We start from the raw sequence: 22,834 nt of genomic DNA, 5'->3' as shown, positions 1-22,834 counted from the left end.
AACACAATTAAACCAGAACCTCATCATCCCTGAAGGTCCTTAAATTGTTAAGGTATTTTCTGAAGGGGTGGAAAGTCTCTATCTGGAGGCAAGACCTAAGTTCTTTGAGTATACATAAGGTATTGTTAGGCGGACTTTTTATTCCATCCAACTTGCTTCCCCATATGAGAGCGCTCCCAGGGCGAGGCAAGGATTCCTTCCCGCTCAACCTGAGCGGGTGCTCTCGGCTGCACCGAGTCTGCAGCAGCTGTGACCTGTGCCATTGGTGCCCGGAGTCTAACCAAGACTAGAACAGAGCTTCTTAGTCCTCCTGGGGATACAGACCCCTTAGTTTTTATGTAAATTGTAGGACACAACCTTGTGAGAGGCTGCAAGGGTGCATCTGCCTAATATCGTGCACCGGTTTTGGGCGACAGCCTAATGTGGAAATGGCCTAGCATGCCTCCGCAGGCTGGCTGAAGAGCCCTGAGGGCTTGCTCGGTGCTGGGTGGGCGGAGTGTGCTCTGCCAGTTCTCTAAGTCTGGACAGATGGATTCTGCCTGGCTGACAGGGGATAGAGGAATGAGGTGTGACCTCTGTGCCAGGGGAAGATAGGGGCTGCCTTGGTACAGGGGTGGGGAGGTACAGGAGGCAGAGGTAGGGGGGCAGCTGATTTTAACCAGCTGTTGGGGTGGAGACACTGGAAAGAAGTGAAGTAGGAGACGCTTGGTGGGTAAATAGTGGTTTGTCTCTCACTCTTTCCCCCTTCTCTCCAAGGGCTTTTGTTTGTTCCTTTTCTTATTTTCCTTCCTGTCTTCTCTAGGACTGCTTATTCAGAAAGAACAAAATTGTACAATTGTATGTTACCGTTTTAAAAGCTGTGTGAGTTGAGTGCTGTCTGCCTATCTGCTCCTCTAACCTTAAATCAGTTATAAATGAATTTTCCTTATGTTGGTGTTCTTGAATTCTTTTCCTCGCAGGGTTTGTTGAGCAAAAAGAGTGTTCCCTTGTTTTAACTAGACAATTACAACCTCCTCTCTAAGCTGTGGGGTAATGACAGACAAAAAAGTCTAACTGATCTCTGGGAACAAACTTCAAAACAAAACAAAATAAAACAACGCCCTGCCTTGGTTAATTCAAAACCTGGAAGACATTTATCCTTTCTTTTAAAAAGACTTTTCCTTCTTCTGATCCATCAACCTCATCGCTCTCTTACTCCCCTGCCCCACCCAGGTGAACTCACCACCCCTCTTTGCAAAAACAAACTGGTTTCCCCCACCTTCTCTCTCCTGTGCTCCAGAGGCTGTTACCAGGTGACAAGGGTGTGTCTACCTGGTGTCCCGCACTCATTCCCAGATTCCCAAACCACCCAGCTTCTGTGCACCTTGCCCGGATACCTCCAGCCTGACTCCCACCGGGTGTCCTTCCTTTCTGGAAACAAAATTGAGCCATTTTCCTGGCGACCTCCTAACCCTTCTGACAGCCCGCTGCTCTCCTTCCCGTCACTGAGGGCATCTGTGAATAATGCCTGGCGCCTTCTTCTCAGCATCATGCCCCTCTTAGCTCCTGTCTCCTCAGCTCTGTCGTTTCCCCAGCCTCCACGTCGCCTCTGCCTTCCTGCTCGGCAAAGCTCTGCTACTACCACTGCTGGACCCTTAGCAAACCAGCCTTTCTGACTCCCAGTGTTCTCATCTGAGGAACGGTGGGGGGCAGGGGCACAGGGGCACAGGGGAAGGGTCACGCACGCTATTTTGCCAGGCTGTTTGGGGTGGTGACTGAAGAACTATGTGGAATGGTTAGAAAAAGGCCACAGGGCTGTGCAAATTAAAGGTATGATTAAATATCCATTCAGGCAAAGTGACATTAAATCTCCACGCGATATCCTGAAAAACGGCCAGCACACCCTTCACACAGGCTCACGGCCCAGGCCCTCCCCTAGCTTGGGGGGGTCCCACAAACATCCAGAGCAAGACCTGAGAAGACGACCCTTGGGGCAGTCCACACCTTGGCGAGAAGCCCCTCCCCATCGCCATGCACAGACTCAAACAAAAACAAATAGACACAAGAGCAGAAAAGACCCCACACAAAGTCCTGGGGGGTGGGGACGCTGGGTGGGAAGCAGAGGAGGTGCTGGGGAAGAGTGCAATGTGGAAAGGACAAGCATATCAGAGCGTCAGCAAAAAGTTCTTTATTCCTCTATGAAATACTTCACACCAAAGGAACAAAAGCAGTAATACTGAAGTATTTCCTACTCCCTGCACATGCCATAAACTACAGAGCGACTGGAAAAAATTGCTCGGGGTGGGGTGAGGAGTTTGTACTGAAGGTGAGTTGTTTTCACAGCTCCTCAGCCTCTTGGTGTCATGCGAGAACCTGGCAAATATAAAAGGATCCAGGATTACTAAAGGTCAGGGGCAAGAACCCTGTCCCCCAGCCAGGACTGGCAGCAGACGTGGTTTAAATGCGGCTCTCCCTGCGGGGGGTGATCACAGCAGCTCCTCAGACAGCCGGCAGCCACTCACTGACCCACTTTGCCTTCCGAAGCGGCATCTTAGACTTCACGTTTATCCAAGCTGCAGCACCCTACTTCCGAAAAAGTATTTTTAACTACTAAGAAATTTCGTGGCTGACCTTTAAAGAAATGAGGTCTAAATAACGGTGACAGTTTTTTAGGTTCTAAGACATGTTGGCGAACATCCAAAGGATGATCAACTGTAATCAAATGATACAAGCAGGAGGTCCCTAAAGCAACGCCAGCTGCCATCTGTCCACCGTAAGTTAACGTGACAAGAGAAGAAAAACAAAGGTCATGCAACAAAGTCAGCAATCCACGAGGGAGTGGGCAGCTATAGATGGAAAGTCTTAGTCCTGTCTCCTGAGAGTCTTGTTAAAAATTAAGGGCAGAGAAACACAAGGGTATTTGGGCTTTTCTTCTTCCCTTTCTGAGGTGAAAAAGAGATAGTGGGTAGAGATTCTTTTGAAAGGCTGGCTGAGAAGGGGAGCGGCCACAGGGTGGTGTTTAGAGAGTGATGGTTTTGAAAGAGAGCCTTAAAAACTGTAGTAGGAAATGCTGGAGTGTGATTAAATGCTAACGAGTAGAGAAAGGAGTAAACTGGAGGAGGAAGCAGTCAACAGAGCAAGCTCCCTGAGGGAGGGCAAGAGCTGGCACACGGGGGCCCAAGTGGAAAGAGCAGCCTCAGACCAAAGGCAGGCTCTTCCCTGGAGCTGACGGGGACAGGAAGCAGGGAGAGAGACAAGGCAGGCTCACCTGGGGCCCTGGGTCAGACGCTGAGGGCGTTTCTGCCTGACAGTCATTGCTTTCTACACGAAGCCGACCAGCACGCTACTTGCTGAGAGTGGGGAATAAAGGGGTGTGTTCAGGTGCTGAAGGAGAATGACTCCATCTGTGAGCACTGCTGTGATTAACAGGGAGCGCCGACCAGGGAAAGAGGAGGGTTTCTGGGCAGAGCCCAGCCCCTGAGGGGGAGCCCCCTGGCTGGAGACCCATCAGGGTAGTCTACTGCGAGTCCCAGGGGAGAGCAGATATCCGAGCTGCTTGGCAATGGGAGTACAAGGAAGACAAGAGGCAATCTCTCTGCTCGGTTTCAAAGGCCACAAGACAAACGAGGAAGGGGAGGGCATCCCAGGCAGAGTAATGGAAGGAGAAGCACACTGTGGGGTAATTCAAAGGCATTTACTTGAGAGGTATCGCTGGAAATAAAAGGCCTGGAGGTTTGGGGCGAAGGTGAGTATTCTGAGTAGCTATCTTTTATGTCAGTGGTTTTCCACCAGGAGTGACCTTACTCCACCCTCCCACCCCCCCAGGGCACTCCTGGCGATATCTCGAGGTATCTTTTGGTTGTCATAACTGTGGGGAGGTGGTGCTACTGGCACCTAATGGGTAGAGGCCATGGGGGCTGCTAAATATCCTGCAGCGCCCAGCAAATCCCTACAACGAAGAACTGTCTGGTCTGAAATGCCAACAGGGCCAAGGCTGAGAAACCCTGCTCTAGGTTGGAAGCTGTCAACCTGGGTCCAACAAAACATTGCTCAATGTGTAGTTAATTTTTACTGAACCAGAGAATCATTTTGGGCAGGTGACACATTTTGCTGTTGTGCAACATAGTTTAAAGAAAGCTACAGCTTGCTGAGACTTAAGGGGGAAGAGCACCAAACATCAGCTGGCTCCAAAGCAACATGGAGAACTCTGATACGCAGTCAAGGCGGAGAGAGTGTTCGACAAAGAAGGACCTAGCATAGAGAGACAAGTGAATAGTGCAGTACTACTAAGAAATAATGTTTTATGTTACGTTAGCCCTGATTCTAATATTCAAAGTAGACCATGCACATCAAGGTTGAGAGTCACTTTTCTGGTGGTAGGCATAGCCAAGAGAATGGATGAGATCAACCCAAGTTCTGACCCTCAAGGGAAAACCAGACTCACCCGGGGACTTATTAAAAAAAGAAATGCCCAGGATCCTACCAGGATATGTTTTGGAAAGCTCCTCTGCTGATTCTGAGGCATGGTCAGCTTTGGGAAGCACTAGACTAAATTTAGAATAAAGAGACTGAAGAATGAAGCTTTGGAAAAGCCAATACTTAAGGGATGGAGAGAATGGGGAGCAAGCTTCCCAGAAGAATCTATTTTAGGCTGAGGCTCCCCTGAGGAAGATACTTTCATCAGTAACAACCACAGAGTGTTTCAGAGATCTTTGTTCTTAGGGTCCAGATGGTTCTGGGGGATCCTAGACAGAGAATTCTTCCTAGGTGGACAAAGAATTTGGAAAGATTTGACTTCTTCATGGTTATTTCAGTGTCCAAAGAAATATGACAGGTAAAACTTTTTTAAAAAGCATGTAATAGCTGATTATCCTTTACAATGGATTCCACTGAGCCTTTTCCAGATATGTGTTTGTATCTGTGCTTCCTTTAGACTTGGGTTTCTAGACTGCACGTGACTACAGGTGAAGAAAAGCTGATCATTACATAATTCTCTATAGAACAGCCTACATTTTATTTTATAAATGTTCCTTTATATGTAAATTAGGATGTCTTGACTTTCAGAATCTTGGTGCTGGTGGCAGTTTCAATATACAGAATTATTCTTAAGTTCTAGATTTTTTACAAGAAACATCTTCCTCAGTTCAAAGTAAATAACTTTGTGAATAAATGAAATAATAGCAGTAGCCTCATGGAGACAACTAATAATTATTTTATTCATTCACACATTCCATATTATTAGAAGGCCAGAGTTGTGTGGGTATGCTTTAAAAAGGGGAGGAGAGAAGAGGAGGCAAAGTTTTTGAATTTAGGCTTCTCAGTGGGTAATTTAAGATTTTTCCAACTGACACTCAGACCTTGTATATCTTAATGCTTCACACTACCCACTGTGGGGAAGGAGCATGTGGAAATCTACATGCTTATAAAGAGACTTCGCTCATTTTTGGCAGTCGAGTCCAGGCTAACACTTTTGGAGGGAGGCATGGAGCACTACAGAAGGAGCGAGGACATTAAAGGCAGACCTGGGTCTGAATACTGGCTCTGCCAGTTTTTGAACTGTGTGTGATGTGGGAAACTACTATCGACTTCACTGTCAACTTCACTGTACAGTGAGAATAAAAGCACTGACTCTCTTAGGCTGTTGGGAGAATGGTAGGAGACAGTAACTATAAACTGCACAGCAGAGCGCCTGTCCCAGGGAGGCATGCGTCTAATACCAGTCCTCCTCCTTTTGCACAAATAGGTTCAGAAAAAGAGTTAAGCCAAGTCCCCTGAGTTCAGAGCCAAGTGACACTGCTGAGGTTTTGTTGGATGTACTTTGACTTTAGATAGAGAGGCACAAGTGGCTGTTTTTGAACACCACAGAAGTCAAAAAATGAAAAATGACCTTAGTGTTCTTAGGCTACGGATGTGTCTAGAAATTATGCCACATTTGTTTCTTATAACCAGAAAAGGCTTGTACAGTTAGTTCTTGCTGAGAAAGCACTGCTCACTGCTGCTTGTGATCTCCCATTCCAAGCAACGTGAAGTGGGATGAAAAGTCATGTGTTGGGTGGCTCTCAAAAGCAAGTGGGTCTTTTGACGGGAGACACACAAACCACATCAGCATCATTCTTTTTGAAACAAAGAAAGCTGACATACTTGCAGGGGAGGATTCGGACAACATCATTCTGCTTATAGCTCTCGATGCAGACTGCACAATGATCAAAGTCTGGGTCTGTTTCCTGAAATGAAAAGCGCAGGTACAAAAGTCACCCGCTAAAAGTACATACATGGAGTAGATACAATTTAGCCAAGAATTCCCCCATTGCAACCACTATAAGAAAGTGTTTAAAAAGTGAAAGGTTATAAAAATACTAAATACATTTTCATTTGCTATAAACATAATGATCTAAATTATCATACTACCTAAGTCAATCTATCTTATTGAAACTATGCTGTGGCAATTAATACCAATTCTGTTTATGTCTTGAAAATTCTAATACTGTTCAAGATTCACATCCGCGCTAACCTTGGATTATCCCTGTGTCCCTTCCTCCTCATCCCTGCCTAATACCTGGCAGAAAGTTTAGGCCACCAAGGCTATCAGTCACCTTAATTTTCAGACATTTTCCCAATATAACGAAGTCTGAATTTTCTTTCAGTTTCTGGGAAAGCCTGAGCCTGAAACAAATCATCAACAAATCCTTTCACTGTGTTCGGCCCAAACTTCCTTATATTTTTCTGAATAAAAATTTATTTGACAAGAAAAAAAAGCAACGTTATACCCCATAGAACTAGACCTACATTATTACATTAATATTAAACCATACTTCCAGATTATTCTATACTCAAATCCATTTAACTTTCCATTATGCCCTAAGAACCAGAGGAATAAAAATGGGTGAATTAACACAAGGTTCTTGTTAAGAGGCTATATAACAAGTGGCTCAGACAGTAAAGGTTACAAGGGCAGGTAGCTGGACAAGACACCCTATGAGATGCTGAAGAGAGGAAAACTTAGCTGGGATCTGGACAGCGAAGGAGAGAGAAACTACTCACAGCAGGCAGAAGAAAAGAGGGGGGGATGGAGTGACACATTCACCAAACAATCATCAGATTGGTTGTGTTGCCACAAGAATAGGTGCTAAAGTGTTTAAAGGGAAGTGACACAAAAAAGCAGTATCTCAGGAAGATTGCTGACTGTGCATGCAGAATGGCTGAGAGAAGGGTAACGCATGGGGTGAGCCCCATGGTTGTCCCAGCTCATTCTGGAGAGAACTTCCAGGCCACAGTGCAGGGAGGGCAACTCACCCAGAGCCAGTGCTGTGGGGAAGGAAAGAGGGCAGAATTCAGAGTTCAGGGAGGCCCAGGCAGCTGGGAAAAGCGGGAAGAAATACCAGAGAAGAGGGAGCTACGCAGAGAGAGCGAGCTGAGGAGAGCTGTAGAGAGGTTTTCTTGAATCTTTGGTCTGAGCACATGCTTGGGTGAAACTATACAAGGCCCAGGAAAGAACATCCGGAAAAGAGTAAGTAGAACAAGCCGCAGAACTTAAACACTGAGAAGAGTTCATGTTCCAACCAGCCAGAGTGGAAAGGTGCTTCCTTAAAACAGGAGCCTCAAGAGAGTGTTACACCTCAGAAGTGGGGCCAAACTGGCCCTAGACTAAAAGCTGCTTTCCCACAAAGGTTAAAAGTGAGTCTCAAAAGCATCAAACTAATTCTGAGCAACATAACTGTTTGCCAAAAAAGCCAAGCAATATTTAAAGAAATCAACAAAATCTAGTATCCAAAAATGTACAATTCACAATACTCAGCAATAAAAAAGTGCAGGCACGTGAAAGAAGGAAGAAAATACAACCACACCCAAGAGAAAGATCAGTGAATAGAAAGACCCAGAATTGACACAGATGGCAACATTATAACAGCTACTATAAATACAGAAAACATAAAAATGAGAGGAAAAAAAGACCATGATGAGGGGAGAAAAGTGAAATATAGAAGACCCAAATCTAATTGTTCTGGATGACAGTGTGATGAAGAGATCAGACACTGTAGAAGGAAAGCCAGAGAACGTGGAAGACAGAGCAACAGAAACTATCCAAAATGAAGCACAAAGAGAAGAAAGTCTGGGGAAAAAATGAACAACGTATCAATGAGCTGTGTGTGTGAAAATATCAAGCCATCTAACATATGTGTAACTGAAGTCTCAGAAGGGGGGTGTGGGACATAAAAATATTTGAAGAAATAATGGTAAAAGTTTTTTCGAATTTAATGAAAGTTATAAACTTAGAAACTCAGATCCAAAAAGCTCAACAACTCCTAGGAGAGGACACCTGAGGAAAATCACATCAAGATGCATCACAATCAAATTACTGAAAACCAATGGTAAAAAGAAAATCTTAAAGTATCCAGAGAAAAAAGATACTACATAAAGAGGGAAAAAAAGAATAACAGGGGAAACGGACTTTGGCCCAGTGGTTAGGGCTTCCGTCTACCACATGGGAGGTCTGCGGTTCAAACCCCGGGCCTCCTTGACCCGTGTGGAGCTGGCCCATGAGCAGTGCTGATGTGCGCAAGGAGTGCCGTGCCACGCAGGGGTGTCCCCCACATAGGGGAGCCCCACGCGCAAGGAGTGCGCCCCATAAGGAGAGCCGCCCAGCGCGAAAGAAAGTGCAGCCTGCCGAGGAATGGCGCCGCCCACATTTCATGCTCTTCTTTCCAACTGCCAAACCACTGTCAGGAGATTACCTTGTCAACCCAAACGCCCTTGAAATGTGGGCTTTCAGTTCTCTGTTTAATTGGTGAAAAGACAAAACACGAAGGAGATATAGCAAAGTCACAAGAACTGTAGGAAGAGAATGCACATCTCCTAGGTGTTTAATATGCAAATTGTGCCATTAGAATTCTCCTAAATGTATGGTGGGTTTTAGCAGATGAAAATGCTATTGATAAACTCAGCTAGGATCACGGCAGGCAGCCTGGTGAAATGAAGGGCAAGAGCACTGAAACTCCAGGAGAGGAAACAGACCTGCGGGAAGCCAAGATGGCGGCAGAGCGAGGTGCCCTGGAGTCAGCTCGTGACACAGGGCAGTTGGTGGTCACCAGAGCTTCCTAAAGCATGTTTGAAGGACCCAGGAGACCAGAGGAGTATCCTTGAGAGTGTGGAAGGAGGAGACTGACCATCTGCATAGAAAATTCATGAGTAGAGCCCTCCACGTCGCAGCAGAGGTTGGTGTCCGTGGCGTGAGCTGCCTCGGAAGCTATTCCGTGGCTGCAGTTGAAAGCTCCATTTCCCCAAAAATGGGGGAGGAAGACACGGCGTGGCACTGACTTCAGCTACTGATTAGTGGATTCGGTGGGCTGAGGTATAATCCTAGGAACAACTAAACTTTGAGCCTGTCCAGGTCAGAGAGAAGCTGCCATTTTGACTCCGCACCTGGCACGAGGAGAAGCAGAGCTGACTGAAAATCACAGTGCTGGTAAGGACTGGCTTCTCTCCACCCAGGCTGGACTGCAGGTCTGGCCTAAATCCTAGCCCCTCCACTGGCAGAGAGGAAGCTGGGGGGACCTGCACCACCTCTCTGGGAAACTACAAGCCATGCTGCAGAGGCTGGTGCCCATCCTATTCTAGTGGTGCAAGCCGCCTCAGACGCTATTCCATGACTGGAGTTAGAAGCTCCATTTTCCATAAACGGTGGAGGAAGAGACAGTTGTCCACTAACCTCAGCTACTGATTAGTGGACTTGGCTGGCTAAAGTATAATCCTAGAGACAGCTGGGGTCTGAGCCTGTCCAAGTGGGAAAGAGTCCAGCAGCCGCCATTTTGACTCCACCCCCGGCATGAGGGGAAGCCTGGCTGACTTAAAATCCAGTGAAGTTAGGGACTGGGTTCTTTCCACCAAGATCTGACTGCAGCATTAGCCTAGGCTCCAACTCCACCTCCAGCAGAGAGAAACTTGGCAGGACCTGCACCCAGGCTCTGCAGGCAACTGCAAGTGCTCTCCACTGGCACAGATTGAATATTCGATCACCTGGGGCTGCATGCCCACACCCCAGTAGGATAGGAAAGGAGCTGGGTATCCGTGGCCTCTCCAGGCAATGGCAGGAGTTTTCAGCCCACACAAACTGGTTTGTTGAGTGCCTTCGAGCCTATCTCCACCTCTGCCCCTCCATAGGGTAAGAGGGGACTGGTGTTCCCTCAGCCTCGCAGGGCAACTGCAGGTGCTTTTGGCCTGCACAAGCCTGACTGTTGGGCACCTGTGGCTCACCTCCATCCCCAATAGGGCAAGAGATGGACTGTGTTTGCCCAGCCTCTCTGGGTAACTGCAGGTGCTTTTGGCCGACACAGCCTGGACTGGTGGGTACTTGTAGATCCCAATAGGAAAGGAGGGGGTTGATGTTTCTACAGCCTTTCTGGCCAATGGCAGACCTTTGGCCTGCATGAACTGGACTATCGGATACCTATGAATCTACCCCCACCCCCAATAGAATAGGAGGGGTCTGGTGCCTTCACACCCTCTCTGGACAACAGTGGGTACTTAGAGCCAACAGGGACTGAACTGTTGGGTGCCTGTGGATCCAATCCCATGCCTTAATAGGATAAGAGGAAGCTGGTGTTTCTTCAGCTTCTCTGGGCAATGGCGGGTACTTGTGGCCTACAGGGACTGAACTGTTAAGCATTGCTGGTTCCATTCCCAGCCTGTAAAAAGCAGAAGGACAGGGCAATTGCAGGCATATTTGGCCCACAGAGATTAGAATGTTGGGCAGTCCAGAGGGTCCATTCCCACCCACCGCAGGGAGAGGGTCTGGTGTTACATCAGTTTACCTGAGCAACTGTGGTCATTTTGAACCTACATGGCATAGACTGTTGCCCACAACTAAAGCTCTATCCCTGCCCAAAGAAGGGGAAGAAGAGGTGTGAAGCTTCATGAGTGTCTCTGGGCAACTACAGAGTTTTGTCATGCCCAACTTGGATTATTATATACACCTGCAGCTCTGTCCTTACCCCTGACAGGGGAGAAAGGTGGGAGAAGCTTCAGCAACTCCTGGGGCAACATGGGCAGCTTCATCAGCCTCCACAGCTTACAGCACCCACTACATCCTCGGTTCCTACTACACAATCAGCAAGGGAGAAAAGACAAGAAGTCCCTAAACGAAAGGGAGAAACTGCACCCAGAATAAACACACCTAGCAAGTCAGATGTGAAAACACCTACAAAAAATTGCAATCCACACCAAGAAACAGGAAGATATGGCCCAGTTAGAGGTAGAAGATAAGCCTTGAGAAGACATAAAGGAGTTGAGACAATTAACCTTAGATGTTCAAACAAATCTCCTTAATAAATTCAATGAGATTAAGGATATTAAGAAGACATTGGATGAGCACAAAGCAGAATTTGAAAGCATACATAGAAAAATATCAGATCTTATGGGAATGAAAGGTGCAATTAAATGAAATTAAAAATAAACTGGAGGCATAAAACAGCAGCTTTGAGGAAGCAGAAGAAAGGATTGGTGAGCTCGAAGACATGGCCTCTGAAAGCAAACATACAAAATAACAGATGAAGAAAAGAATGGAAAAAATTGAACAGGGTCTCAGGAACTAAATGACAGCAAGAGACAAGCAAACATATGTGCCATGGGTGTCCCAGAAGAAGAGAAGGGAAAAGAGGCAGAAGGAATATTTGAAGAAATAATGGTGGAGAATTTTCCAACCCTATTGAAGGACACAGCTATCTGTGTCCAAGATGTACAATGTACTCCCATCTGAATAAATCCAAATAGACAAACTCTGAGACACATACTAATCAGAATGTCAAATGCCAAAGACAAAGAGAGAATTTTGAGAGCAACAAGAGAAAAGTAATGCATAACATATATGGGATACCAATAAGATTAAGTGCCGATTTCTCATCAGAACCCATGGAGGTAAGAAGGCTTTGGTATATTTAAGATACTGCAGGAGAAAAACTGCCAGCTAAGAATTTTATACCCAGCAAGACTGTCTTTTAAAAATGAGGGTAAGATTAGACTATTCACAGATAAACAGAAACTGAGACAGTTTATAATAAAATGGCCAGCTTTGCAGGAAATAAAGGGAATGTTATAGTCTAAAAAGAAAAGACAGGAGAGGCTTAGAAGAGAGTCTAGAAATGATGACTATATCAGTAACTAATTAAAAGCTTTAAAAATAAAATGACAGGTAAAACGCAAAGATCCAAATGGATGGAAGAAGAACTGCCCTTACAGTAAAAACACTGAATGTTAATGGATTAAACTCCCCAATCAAAAGACAAAGACTAGTGGAATAGATAAGAAAATATAAGCCATTTATTTGTTGTCTGCAAGAGACTCACCTTAGACTCAAGGATACCAACAGATAGAAAGTGAAAGGTTGGAAAAAGATATTCCAAACATGCAGTAACCAAAAAAAAAAAAAAAAGCTGGGGTAGCTATATTTACATCTGATGATATAGACTTTAAAAGTAAAACTGTTATTAGAGACAAGGAAGGACATTACGTATTAGTAAAAGAGAAGATTAACCAGGAAGAAATAACATTCATAGATATGCACCTAATCAGGACGCCCCAAGATACATGAGGCAAACACTGGCAAAACTAAAGGGAGAAACAGACATCTCTACAATAATAGCTGGAGACTTCAATACACCACTATCAGAACTGGACAGAACATCTGGGCAAAGGATCAATAAAGAAACAGAGAGCTTGAATAATATGATAAATGGACTAAATCTAATAAGACATATACAGAACACTGTACCCCAAAATAGGAGGATATACATTCTTTTCAAGTGCTCATGGATCTTTCTCCAGGATAGACCATATGTTGGGTCACAGAGCAGATCTCAATAAATTCAACAAAATCAAAATTATACAAAGCACTTTCTCTGATCATAATGGAATAAAGTTGGAAATCAACAAGTGGCAGAAAAAGGAAAAATTCACACATATCTGGAGATTAAACAACACATTCTTAAATAATCACTTGGTCAAAGAAGAAATTTCAAGAGAAATCAATAAATATCTCGAGATGAATTACAAAGAGAATACAACATATCAGAACCTATGGGATGCCGCAGCAGTGTTGAGAGGAAAATTTATAGCCCTAAATTCTTACATTACATTTGGAGGAACTAGAAAAAGAACAGCAAACTAATACCAAAGCAAGTAGAAGGAATGAAATAACAAAGACCAGAATAGAAATAAATGAAATTGAGAACAAAAAACAACAGAGAGAAATTAGCAAAACCAAAAGTTGTTTCTTGAAAAGATTAACAAAATTGACAAACTGTTAGCTAGAATGACTAAGAAAAAACGAGAGAAGATGCAAATAAATGAAATAAAAAATGAAAAGGGGAACATTACTACTGACCCCACAGAAATAAGAGTGATCATAAGAGGATATTATGAACAACTTTATGCCAAAAAACTAGACAATGCAGATGAAATGGAAAAATTCCTAGAAATGTACAAACAACCTACACTGACTCTAGAAGAAATAGAAGACCTCAACAAACCAATCACAAGTAAAGGGATTGAAACAGTCATCAAACAGTTCCCCAATACAAAAGCCCAGGACCAGATGATTTCACAGGTGACTTCTACCAAGCACCAAAGATTTAATACAAATTTTACTCAAGCTCTTCCAAAAATCTGAACAAGAAGTAATGCTACCAAACTCATTCTATGAAGCCAATATCATCCTAATATCAAAGCCAAATAAAGATATTACAAAAAAAAGAAAATTACAGACCCATTTCTCTAGTGACTACAAATGTAAAAACCCTCAATGAAATACTTGCTAACTGAATCCAACAACACATTAAAAGAATTATTCATTATGATCAAGTAGATTTTATACCAGGCATGCAAGGCTGGTTCAACACAAGAAAACCAATCAGCATAATACACCACATTAATAAATCAAATAAGAAAAAATCACATGATCTTATCAATTGATGTAGATAAGGCATTTGACAAAATACAGCATCCTTTTTTGATAAAAATACTACAATAAATAGGAATTGAAGGAAACTTTCTCAACATGATAAAGTCCATATATGAAAAACCCACAGCTAACATTATACTCAATGGTGAAAGACTGAAAGCTTTCCCGTTTAAATCAGGGACAAGACAAGGATGCCCACTGTCACCAGTGTTGTTCAATATAGTGCTAGAGGTTCTAGCTAGAGCAATCAGGCAAGAAAAAGAAATAAAAGGTATCCAAACTGGAAAGGAAGAATTAAAACTTTCACTACTTGAAGATGATGTGACCGTATATCTAGAAAGTCCCAAAAAATCTACAACAAAGCTGCTAGAGCTAATAAATGATTTCAGTAGAGTGTCAGGATACAAGATCAATATGCAAAAATCAGTGGTGTTTCTATGCACTAGTAATGCGCAACCTGAGGAGGAAGTTAGGAAAAAAATTCCATTTATGATAGCAACTAACAGAATCAGGGAAGCAGATTTGGCTCAACAGATAGAGCATCCACCTACCACATGGGAGGGCCAGGGTTCAAACCCAGGGCCTCCTTGACCCGTTTGGAGCTGGCCCACGCACAGAGCTGATGCGCACAAGGAGTGCTGTCCCACACGCAAGGAGTGCGCCCAGTAAAGAGAGCCGCCCAGCGTGATAAAAGCGCAGCCTGCCCAGGAGTGGCACTGTACACATGGAGGAGCTGATGCAGCAAGATGATGAGCTGACACAGCAAGATGACGCAACAAAGAGACACAGATTCCCGGTGCCACTGACAAGAATACAAGTGGACACAGAAGAACACGCCAATGGACACAGAGTGCAGACAATGGGGGAGGGGGGAGGGGAGAGAAATAACAATAAATCTTTAAAAAAAAAAAGAATCAAATACTTAGGAATAAACTTAACCAAGGATGAAAAGCACTTATATTCAGAAAACTATAATGCATTGCTAAAAGAAATAAAAAATGACCTAAATAATTGGAAGAACATTCCATGCTCTTGGATTGGAAGACTAAATATTATTAAGAAGTCAATTCTACTCAGATTGATATACAGATTAAATGAAATCCCAATAAAAATTCCACCAGTCTCTTTAAAACAAATGGAGAACACAATTATCAAATTTATCTGGAAGGGTAAGAGGCCTCAAATAGCCAGAAACATCTTAAAAAGGAAAAGTGAAGTTGGAGGACTCCCACTTCCAGACTTTAAATCATTACCTAGCCACAATAGTAAAAACAGCATGGTATTGGCAAGAAGATAGACACATAGACCAATGGAACCAAACTGACAGTTCAGAAACAGACCCTCACATCTATGGCCAAGTGAGTTTTGACAAGCCTGTCAAATCCACCCAGCTGGGACAGAATAGTTTATTCAACAAATGGTGTTGGGAGAACAAGATATCCATAGCCAAAAGAAAGAAAGAAGACCCCTATCTCACACCTTATACAAAAATTAACTCAAAATGGATCAAAGACCTAAATATAAAAGGAAGTACAAAAAAGCTCCTAGAAGAAAATATAGGGAAAGATCTTCAAGACCTGGTGATAGGTATGGATTCTTAAACCTTACACCAAAAGCATGATCAACAAAAGAAAACGTGGATAAATAGGATCTCCTCAAACTTAAAAACACTTCTGTGAGTCAAAGGACTTCATCAAGAAGGTGAAAAGGCAGCCTACTGAACAGGAGAAAATATTTGAACACCAGTTATTCGAAAAGGGTTTGATTTCCATTCTATATAAAGAGATTATACAACTCAACAATAAAAGAGCAAGCAATCCATTAAAAATTGAGCAAAAGATTTAAATAGACATTTCTTCAACGAGGAAATACAAATGGCCAAAAAGCACATGAAAAAATGTTCCACATCACTAGCTATTAGGGAAATACAAATTAAAACAACAATGAAATACCATCTAACACCACAAAGAATGGCCATTATTTAAAGAACAGACAACAGTAAGTGCTGGAGAGGATGTGGAGAAATAGGAACACTCCTTCACTGTTGGTGGGAGTGTAAAATGGTGCAGCCTCTGTGGAAGACAGTTTGGTGGTTCCTCAGAAAGCTAAATATAGAACTGCCATGATGCCATATGATGCAGCAATTCCTCTACTAGGAATATATCTGGAAGAACTAAAAAGTATGACACGAACAGACATCTGCACACTGATGTTCATAGCGGTGTTATTCACAATTGCCAAAAGATGGAAACAACCCAAGTGCCCATCCACCAATTAATGGATAAACAAAATGCGGTATATACATATGATGGAATACTATGCTGCAGTAAGAAGAAATGAAATTGGAACACATAGTGATAACACTGATGAATCTTGAAGACATTCTACTAAGCGAAGTAAGCCAGACACAAAAGGACAAATATTGCACGGTCTCATTAATATGAACTAAATATGAAGAATAAACACATGGAATTAAAACCTAGAATATAGGTTATTAGGAGATAAGAGGAGGGTTGAGAAGAACTACTGATGCTTTATGTATGCAGAAGTTTTAATTGACAGTAAAAATTAGGAAATGGATTGAGTTGATGGCAACACATTACAGTGAGTAGCAACTGGTTTACACATGGGATTGTGGCTAAAAAGGGTAGTGTGAGGAAGTAAATGTCAATAGAAAGAAAGCTAAAGAATAATCTAGGGGCTGAATAACACAGTGAACCCAGATTGTGGATAAGGGTACAAATGCAAGGGAGTCCTTCTGTGAGCAAGAACAGATGTACATCACTATTGTAGGGTGGTGGGAATATGGAGAAGCATGGGAAAACTACAATTGGTGTGACCTATAGACTGTGGTTAACAGCAGTACTATAATATTCTTGCATCAATGTCAAAGCTGTACTGTGTTGATAATGGAGGTATATGGAAAAACTGTCCCAAATGTACAATATGTACCATGGTTGGTGGTAATAGTCTGATGATATTATCTCATAATCTGTAACAAATATTCCACCATGGTGTGGTATGTTGGTGAATGGGTGCTGTACGGAAAATCGACACATCTGTATGATTGTTTTGCAAGTTCACAACCTCTGTAATAAAAATATATATATTTAAAAATAGTGTGGGTTGAGGGAAAAATACACCAAATGAAAGAAGGACTATAGTTGGTAGTAATATTTTGACAATGCTCTTGCATAGTTTGTAAGAAATGTTTCACAACAATGCAAAGTGTTGGTGGAGCAGTGATGTATGAGACTCTTGTATGATGTTATATATGTTTATTTTTTTTAAGTTCAAAATCTTTACTATACACTGATTGTTCATGCTTGTTCATGTATGAATGATACACTTCAATTAAAAAAATATTTTAAAAAAAGCCCAGGAGAGTTGGAGAACTATGTGGAGGGCTTCCAAATGACAGGCATACTAGAAATAAGATTTTAAGGAGAAGCTAGTTTAAAATAAAGCATTTTTTTGTATACTTGAAGAAAAATCATGACTGAACAAATGAAACACCAGCAATTAGGGTATACTCTCCCACTCAAACCAAAACCCTTTATTAGTTTGACAGTGTTAAAGTTATGTCATTACTATACCTTATCACCCTTTTTTACTGTTCTGGTTGTCAATTTGCTGATGGCTTTCTTGGCTGCATCTCCAAGACGACGCTATGAAAAGTACAAAGAAAAACAGACATTAAACGATGCTTTCTATCTTTAAGTAATCAAATTTATAAAGTCTCTATTATCTGAAATCACTCTCCATATCCACAGCATAAAAGAAGATTTTCAAAAGGCAATTAAAAAATTAGAAAAATGGCAGTTGTCCCATAGATCCAGCATTCTGGCCATCTAATAAAAGTGTATTTAGTGAAAAATATGGGCGTCATAATCATAATTGCACTTTGCATTTTATAAATATCTGAAATATTAACAGGCCAATCAAAATCTATTTCTTGTACATCCCAGAGTTACTACCACTGCTATAGAAAACCTTCCTTTTTTGTGGCAAGGATGATCACTATTAGATGCAAAATTCTGTCATAGACACCTCTGATGCTCCTTCAAATTGCTTATCCCTCCACTGAGTGTGGGAGAGGGGATGCATGCATGTCAGTGCACTAGATATCAAGGCCCCTAAAAGGAAAAAGACAGAGTATTCCCGACCTTGAAAAGCTTCCTGAATTGGAAAACAGACCAGTAAGCAACTTTTTTTTAAAAAAGGAGGTACTGAGGATTGAACCCAGGACCTTGCACATGTGAAGCACATGCTCAACCACTGAGCTACACCTGCTCCACTAAACACACTTTTAATCTGATGCTGTTCAATAGCGTTTTCCCAGGGTGGCATGGCAGCACAAAGGAAGCAATCTTGTACAAGTTGAGGATGGGATGGGATTGGGCAGAGTAGGACTGCCAGGGCAAGCTGCAAGGAAATGATGCCTGATCTAAGACTTGGGAAAATGAGTAGGAAGAGTTAGAAAAGGAAAAGTGTGGTGACAGGAAGGGGGATTCTGGACAAAGTTCAGCAAAGACTGTCCTAGAAAAAAGGTGTGAACCGCATATGTAAGCAGGAAAGAACAGATCAGTATAACTAGGATGAGCACTGAAATCTTGTTCCACTGAGATTTTCTGTGAGTCAAATAGGTACTATTAATAATTACATGGGGACAAGAGGCCAGTTCCAGGCATACTTGGAAAGATAGTCACTGTAGACATAGTCAGATCCTAAATTGTGAGAAGAGCAGAAGCTGAGGCTGAAAGACATGGGTGGTGGCGAAAATAAGGGTGACCTTGGATTTTATCCTGAGGACAAAAAGAATCCTAAAAACATAAAATAATGTTAGGGGAAACTTAAAAATACACAAAAGAGAAGAGTTTAACAAACCCCTATGTATCCATTATCCAGCCTCAATTATCACTGTTTTGTCTATATTTTCATCTATTCCCTTCCGTTCCCTTTATTGTGCCAGACAACTGCAAAGCAAATCACAAACCCCATAAAATTTCACCCATTAAGTCTTCATATGTTTCTAGGAAATATGGGCTTGTAACAAAATCCTGATGCCATTATCTTATCTAGCAAAATTAACAATATTTAATCAACATTATCAAATTCTTGGATTACACTACAATTTTCCGAATTGTCTCCAGCACGTCTTTTAGAGTTGGCTTGTTTGAATCAGGATGCAAGGTACAAACACGGCATTTAGTTGTTTTGTCTCTCAAGTCTCTTCTAACCTATAAGAGTCCCTTCTATTGTACTTTATCTTTTATTTTTTTTTTATTTTTTGAGGTACCAGTGCCCAAGATTGAATGCCTCATATGTGGGAAGGAGATGCTCAACCAGGGAGTCATATCAGCTTCTCTGAATTGGTTTATTCGTTTGTTTGCTTGTTGTTTGTTTGTTTGTTTATAGGAGGCACTAAGAAGTGAACCCAGGACCTGCTATGTGGGAAGCAGAGGCTCAACTGCTTGAGCCACATCCACTCCTAAAATTTTTTTTCTAAGGTACTGGGGCCACGGATTGAACCCAGGACCTTGTATGCAGGAAGCTGGCACTCAAACACTGAGCCTAATCAGCTCCCTTTACCTTTTAATAACCTTCTGGAGATAAAATTGACTTACACTGCACATATTTAAAGTGTAGAATTTGAAATGATTTGATGTATATATGCAACCCATGACATATACAGTGAGCTGCACTCAATTATATGGACACAGGCGACATAAAGTGACACTTTCTTTGGGATAGAAAGTAGAACTGCCAGGTTATATGGTAATTCTATGCTCAAATCCTTTTGGATGGTTCTTTGCATTCTTTGGTAGGTGTTCACATGCACAGACTGCTCAGTACTCTTGTGGATACCCAAGGTGCTCGGACACTGTGGATCTTTTTTTTCCCCATATATTTTTAATATATTTATACAAGATATGTAGATCTCACAAAATGTTAACATTAAAAAATACAGGAGGGAAGTGGACATGGCTCAACAGATAGTGTCCGCCTGCCACACGGGAGGTCCAGGGTTCAAACCCAGGGCCTCCTGACCCGTGTGGAGCTGGCCCACGCACGGTGCTGATGCGCACAAGGAGTGCCCTGCCACGCAGGGGTGTCCCCCATGTGGGGGTGTCCCCCATGTAGGGGAGCCCCACACGCAAGGAATGAGCCCCATAAGGAGAGCCACCCAGTGCGAAAAAAGTGCAGCCTGCCCAGGCGTGACGCCGCACACACAGAGAGCTGACACAGCAAGACAACACAACAACAACAACAACAACAACATAAAGGAGATTCCCACATGTCCCACTCCCCACACCCCCCACTTTTCCCATAGCAACTTCTCTCATTAGTGTGGTACAGTCACTGCATTTGATGAATACATTTTGGAGCATTGCTACACAGCATGGATTACAGTTTACACTGTGGACACTGCGGATCTTGGGGCTTCTTTTTCTGTGCAGTTCTCTCTGATTCGGTGCTGTGACGTGTTAACGCCAATCACTTCTGTTTCCTTGGGTGATCAGCTCTGTGTTTCCAATTCTGGTGGCCTGCTGGGCTCTGCCCAGGCTTCCCTGCCATACACTGTGGCCAGGAAAAACTCTCAGGATGTTAAACTGAGACAGTCCTAGGGCTTATCTTGCTGGCTTCCTCATTTCTCAGGGATCAAAGGCCTTTTTTGTCTGAGGCTAGTGTCATGTAAACAAAAATTTTTTTTCAGGCAGGAGAGTAAATCCAGTCCCTTTTATTCCATTTTGGCTCAAAACAGAAGTCGCTACAAGATATTTTTTTTCAAATGCCATTTTTAAAAGTTAAAACTGGGTTATTTGTCCTATAAAACATCCCACATTCTAAATTTGGTGGGTTGTTTTCTCCTGGAGTCATTTCACTTGTTCCATTTCTTTTTTTTTTTTTAAAGATTTTTAAATTTCTCTCCCCTTCCCCCCTCCTCCCCAGTTGTCTGTTCTCTGTGTCCAATTTGCTGTGTGTTCTTTGTCTGCTTCTGTTGTTGTCAGTGGCACGGGAATCTGTTTCTTTTTGTTGCATCATCTTGTTGTGTCAGCTCTCCGTGTGTGCGGCGCCATTCCTGGGCAGGCTGCACTTTCTTTCGCACTGGGTGGCTCTCCTTACGGGGTGCACTCCTTGTATGTGAGGCTACCCTACGCAGGGACACCCCACACTCCTTGCACGCATCAGCACTGCGCATGGGCCAGCTCCACACGGGTCAAGGAGGCCCCGGGGTTTGAACCGCGGACCTCCCATGTGGTAGACGGACGCCCTAACCACTGGGCCAAGTCCGCGTCCCTGTTCCATTTCTTAAGAAATGGTTGTTGAATTAAGGTACAACTGTTTTAGCAACAAGATACTCCTACATGGTGCTGTCTACTTCCTAACGTATGATATCATGAGGATATAATGTTAGACTGTCCAAATTTTAGTGATTTTAAGCAGAATCAGGGGGTTGAGGTTTGCTCAGCTTCATCTATCCATTATAAAGCTCCCCATTAATCTTTCACTGGATTTTAGCATATGTTGAGGACTGAATCATGTCCTCCACCAAGGCAAGTTCAGGTCCCAAGCCCTGGTATGGTGGGTGTGAACTGATTTACGAATATAAGCATACCTTGGAGATAGTGCAGGCTCAATTCTAGACTACCACAAGTGAGTCACACAAAATTTCTGGTTTGCCAGTGTATATAAAAGTTATGTTTACACTATACTGTAGTCTATTAAGTGTACAATGGAATTGTCTAAAAACAATGCACACATTTAACTTAAAAACACCTTACTGCTAAAAAATGCTGACCACCACCTGAGCCTTCGGCCGAGTCATACCCTTCGGCTGGTGGGGGTCTTGCCCCCACGGTGATGGCTGTGACTGACCATGGCGGTGGCTGCTTACGCTTGGGCTGGCTGTGCTGATTTCTTTCTTTCCTCTTTTTTTTTTTTTTGAGGTTCCAGGGCTGGGGATTGAACCTGGGACCTTGTATGTGAGAAGCTGGTGCTCAACCACTTGAGCCACATCCACTCCCCAGTGGCAATTTCTTAAATAAGACAACAGTGAAGTTGGTTGCATCAACTGCCTCTTCCTTTCACAAAAGATTAATCTACAGTATAAGATGCTCTTGATAGCAATTTACCCACAGAAGAACTTCTTTCAAATTGGAGTCAGTCCTTTCAAACACGATCGCTGCTTTATCAGCCACGTTGGGGCAATCTTTAAAATTCTGTGCTGTCATTTCAGCACTGTTCATAGCATCTTCCCCACGAGGAGAGTCCATCTCAAGAAACCACTTTCTCTGCTCATCTGTAAGAAGCAACCCTTCATCCGTTCAAGTCTGAGATGGCAACAACTCATTCACATTTCAGGCTCCACTTCTAATTCTAGTTCTCTTGCTATTTCCACCATCTAAAGTTACTATACTTCCTCCACTGAAACTGTGAACCCCTCGAAGTCATCCAGGAAAGCTGAAGTCAACTTCAGGAGGCAGAAAAGGCATTTGACAAAACCTAGTAACCTTCTTGATAAAAACACTCAGAAGACTTGGAAGAGAAGGAAACATCCTCAACATGATAAAGGGCATAAATGTAAAACCCACAGCTAACCCACACTCAAAATGAAAAGACTGAAAGAATTCCTGCTAACACAAAGAACAGGACAAGGATGCCCGCTGTCTCAATGTTATATTCAATGCTGTACTGGAAGTTCTAGCTAGCGGAATTAGGCAAGAAACAGAAACAAAAGGTATCCTAATTGGAAAAGAAGAAACAAAACATGGCCTACATCAAGATGACATGATCCTAGGGAAGCGGCCTTGGCCCAGTGGTTAGGGCGTCCGTCTACCACATGGGAGGTCCACGGTTCAAACCCCGGGCCTCCTTGACCCGTATGCAGTTGGCCCATGCGCA

At 43.0% G+C, this 22,834-nt stretch overlaps 1 protein-coding gene across 3 annotated transcripts in view; it reads right to left on the bottom strand.

Moving 5' to 3' along the window:
• RNF130 (ring finger protein 130) overlaps positions 1 to 22,834 on the bottom strand; it is a 154,643-nt gene that overhangs the window by 54,430 nt on the left and 77,379 nt on the right. For all 3 annotated transcript variants that reach the window (XM_058283257.1, XM_004478142.3, XM_058283262.1), the window contains exons 4-5: positions 17,524 to 17,595; positions 6,121 to 6,203 (exon numbers count right to left, since the gene is read on the bottom strand). In XM_058283257.1, the coding sequence (XP_058139240.1) occupies positions 6,121 to 6,203; positions 17,524 to 17,595 (155 nt within the window). The remainder of the gene's footprint in view (positions 1 to 6,120; positions 6,204 to 17,523; positions 17,596 to 22,834) is intronic.

The sequence above is a fragment of the Dasypus novemcinctus genome, chromosome 2 (genome assembly GCF_030445035.2).
Source record: "Dasypus novemcinctus isolate mDasNov1 chromosome 2, mDasNov1.1.hap2, whole genome shotgun sequence".
Classification (NCBI taxonomy): Eukaryota; Metazoa; Chordata; class Mammalia; order Cingulata; family Dasypodidae; genus Dasypus; species Dasypus novemcinctus.
The sequence above is the reverse complement of the archived record's forward strand: the minus strand, read 5'-3'. Positions and strand labels throughout refer to the sequence as shown.